A 4,197-nucleotide genomic window follows, 5' to 3' on the forward strand; every position below is an offset into this window, starting at 1 on the left:
AATCTTTATACTTTATGAATTGTATGAATCTTCTCTTAAAACAGATATTATACTTAACCATAAAAAAAAAAAAATGTCCACAATTCAGTACTTTACTATTTGGATCACACATCAACTACATGTTTATTGAAGAAACATTAGAAACAGAAGTGAGAAAAAAAATCATTGATAACATGACTACTTAGAAAAACTATAGTTAACATTTCATTTTGATCATTCAATGTTATTTATAAAGTTCTTGTAAAAATCAAAGTGTGTCATATTCTATAATTTTTTAACTTTCTTTAATGCTTAATAAATCATTCATGTCTTTCTAGACCAGTAAACATCCTTATAAATTAGCATCTCTAATTCCTGCCAGTAACAATAGCTTAATTATTAATCAGTCAGTTGTGTCTGTACATTGAAGTTGTTTCCATTGTTAATACTATAGTGTTGTTGTTCTCATTGTTAAGTGTCATCAAGTCAGTTCCGACTCATAGAGACCCTATGTAGGATTTCCAAAAAGTAGCAGGTGGGTTTGAACTGTCAAACTTGCAGTTAGCAGTCCAATGCTTATCTTACAGCGCCACACAAGTACTCCACCCATGTTGGTGGTGGTGGTTGTGTGCTGTGGAGTCAGTTCTGACTCATGGCAACCCTGAGTAGGGTTTCCAAGGCTGTAAATCTTTACAGTAGTTTTTAACTGCTGACTTTGAGGTTAGGAGCCTGACTCATAACGATTACACTGCCAGAGTTCCTTCATAGTCTCCAGAAGAATAAATTGGAAAGTTTATAGTAAAACAGGGCTATTAGACAAAACATGACTTGGTCATTAGTGAGTATCATTACTATTACATGAAGAAATATTCTAACTAGAAATATCACACTATGAGAGAAAATTGAATTGCTTTCTTTTGGATAAACTTAAATTAAATTATGGTAGCAGTTATAATACCCTACTCTTGGGTACACTACAACTATTGTTTGTGTGCTTAATAATGCCTCACAGATCAAGTGTTAACACAACATCTCCTTGAGAACCAGATGTTCAAATCCAAGGCAATCTAACCAGTTGTCATCAAATCAGTTCCAACTCATAGTGACCTATGTATGTCAAAATAGAACTGTGCTCCAAAGAATTTGATGACTGATTTTTCATACCCTCAGAACTTTTTCTGAGGCATGTCTGGGGAGACTCAATTTCACTTAGAAGGTGACTCTGTTAATCAGTTATACCACTGAAAGCTAAATTATGTTGTAACCATATTCATTTCTCTTAAAAAAAAAAAAAGTATCTAAATGATCTCAAAATATATTCAATTGGGATTAATTTACACATATGCAAAATTTTTAAGCAAAAATATGGAATATCATTTATGTAATCATTTTAGTTCAGTTTTCTTCTTCCATCTTTGAATAGTAGTATTATTTCTCTTTCCTTTCAAAGCACTCTCACCATAAGAGCTCTTGATTAAAATTTCTCATATTTTTCCTTTAATATTCTGAGGCAAATACTTTTGGAGCAAAAGAGTTTATTTTTTGTTTTCTTGTTTATATATTTTTATGTTTTTCACACTCACAGAAATATATTTCTGGCTGTATATAATGTACCAATAATTAAAGTTGAACAAATTATTAAAATATTTTTATTGAGGGTAATAATGTACTTCATGCAGTTATTAGGGAATTAAAAATTCATGTGGGACAGATATATGTGGCAACATGCCCTCTTGTACTTAGGGCAGAAGTCACCCACAGAGGTGACAAAATCCCTAGTAGTGTTGTGTGACGATCTGCCAACTTTCTTAGATATAGCCTGGCAATTTATACTCTGAGCCTAGACAAAAATATTTTAGAAAACCTGTCTAGTGTTGGACGTATCTTTTAGATTTTTTGTGTCCAGCTTCCTTTCAGAATTTAACAGTCATAACTTTAGTTCTGAATATGGAGATGTCTCTGAAATGACAATTACTGCTATTAAAAAAAGATCCTGACAAGACAGGTAGAAGAGTACACAGCATTTCATTAGTTTATTGGCTTTCTCTTGAGCTGTGTGTACATCTTTTCCAAAAATCAGCAGTATGCAGTGGTCACAAATCTACCTGAGTCAAACATTTTTCTTGCCCAGAGTTCTCCGGAGGGCTGCCTTTACTTCCTTGTTCCGTAAACTATAGATGATGGGATTAAGCATGGATGTCACCACTGTATAGAAAAGGGCTAGGAGCTTGTCTATTCCTGGTGAATGGCTAGCTTTGGGCCTCAGGTAGGTGACAGATCCAGAGCCATAGAACAGTGTCACTACCAGTAGGTGGGAAGAACAGGTGGAGAGAGCTTTATGGCGACCTTCAGGTGAGGGCATGATCAGCACTGCAGATAGAATTTTGCCATAAGAAGCAATGATCAGCAAAAATGGGCTGGAAATGCAAAGGATGGCCACAACAAAGACCGCAGCCTCGTTATGGGACGTATCTCCACAAGCAAGTGCTAAGATGGGTGGGAGGTCACAGAAGAAGTGGTCTATCTCACAGGGGCCACAGAAGTCCAAAGAGAAAATATAGTTGGTCTGGCCAAGACCGACCATGCATCCCACTCCCCAAGAAACCATTGCTAAATGGGCACAAACTCCACGGCTCATTCGTGTGGCATAGTGGAGTGGGGAGCATATGGCCATATAGCGGTCATAGGCCATGGCTGCCAACAGGCAACATTCACTAATAGCAAATAATGTAAAGAAAAACATCTGTGTAGCACACCCCTCTCGAGAGATCCCTCGGGCCTCACTCACAAGACTCTGTAGCATCTTGGGTATGACAGAGCAAGTGTAGCCAATCTCCAAGAGAGACAAATTGGCCAGGAAGAAGTACATGGGAGTGTGGAGGACTGGGTTGGTCCAAATGGCAAGGGCTATGAGAGCATTTCCTGTCAGTGATGCTAAGAACATGAGGAGGATGAGGGTAAACAGGAGGAAACACTGTTCAGTGACTTCAGAGAATTTGGCAAAAGCAAAGCGTTTGACAGACATGCTGTTGTCTTGCCACAAGGAGCAACTGACGTTCATGACCTGAAAAAGAGAAAATCATCAGAAGGATTCCTAGAGATAATGGAGACAAATAATTATATTACTTTTAAAGAGCTCTGATTAAGTCAGAGAGGTGGTAAGGCCCACACTGCCTTACCTGCATTTCTAAAATTCAAAAGTTCTGAAATTACACTTATTCTCATACATTTTTCAGATCTAGTCCTCTTCTATGTGCACTATCTCAGCAGATGCGTCCAAAATATACTTAGTTACCCAATATAAAATGAAAAAAGAAAAATGATATCAGATCAATTCTTTCTTCATCCCATGCTTTAATGAATCATGAAATACTGTAATAAATAAATGTCTTCCGACATCTTTTGCATCTACCCATGTCTCCCTTTTTCTGTTAATAACTTTATTTCTTTCTTCACCTGTTCATTCAACTTTATTTGAATTCTATTTTCTGAAGTCAAGTAAGTTCAGTAACTTTATTTCTTTCTTCACCTGTTCATTCAACAAGCCATTAATGAGCACAAAACTATTTGGTCCTGGAATTCAGCAATAAACCAAAATCCATATCTCTCCCTATAGGGAGTTCATGTTTTAGTGATGGAGAGCAGAAACTGCATACTCATTTAATAAATAATTAGAATTAGGATATGTGCTGGAGACTGACTAATTTAAATTGAGTAATCCAAGAGGGCTCTTAAAAATGAGACCCTAGAGCCAAGATATATATGACAAGGAGGGGTAGCCATGTGAAGACTGTATTATAGCTATATCTAAGCTGAACTACAAGAGGCTCTGGTAGCGTAGTGGGTTATGAGTTGGGCTGAAAACCACAGAGTCAGTTTGAATTTACCAGTCGTTTTGAGAGAGAAAGAGAAGGCTTTCCACTCCCGTAAAGATTTACAGCCTCCCAAACCCTATGACAGGGTCACTATGAGTTGTAACTGATTCCACTACACCCAGTCAATCAGGTTGAACTGCTGAGAAAACTTCATCACTGTAACTAATTTCTTTGCCTTTGATAGTTCTCATCTGCCACCCTTTATCAGAGTGCACTTTATTAAATGAATATTATGTTTGTCTGCAAGTTAAAATTAAAATTTCTTAATTGATTCAAAAGATCTCTGAATTGTGTCATTAATTAAGCATAAAAATATTCTAATTAACTTCATATCCAAATGGAT

At 36.5% G+C, this 4,197-nt stretch overlaps 1 protein-coding gene across 1 annotated transcript; it reads right to left on the bottom strand.

Annotated features, from left to right (window-relative positions):
- Window positions 1–2,089: 2,089 nt before the first annotated feature.
- On the bottom strand, window positions 2,090–3,040 carry LOC102813221 (olfactory receptor 10C1-like). The gene has a single exon (XM_006872853.1). It carries the CDS (start codon window positions 3,038–3,040, stop codon window positions 2,090–2,092), a length of 951 nt encoding a protein of 316 aa, XP_006872915.1.
- Window positions 3,041–4,197: the final 1,157 nt, after the last annotated feature.

The sequence above is a fragment of the Chrysochloris asiatica genome, unplaced genomic scaffold, assembly GCF_000296735.1.
Source record: "Chrysochloris asiatica unplaced genomic scaffold, ChrAsi1.0 scaffold00213, whole genome shotgun sequence".
Lineage (NCBI taxonomy): Eukaryota > Metazoa > Chordata > Mammalia > Afrosoricida > Chrysochloridae > Chrysochloris > Chrysochloris asiatica.

What these genes read in the sequence shown, in the direction of transcription:
- LOC102813221 (XM_006872853.1), bottom strand. Translation starts at nt 3,040, where the DNA reads ATGAACGTCAGTTGCTCCTTGTGGCAAGACAACAGCATGTCTGTCAAA.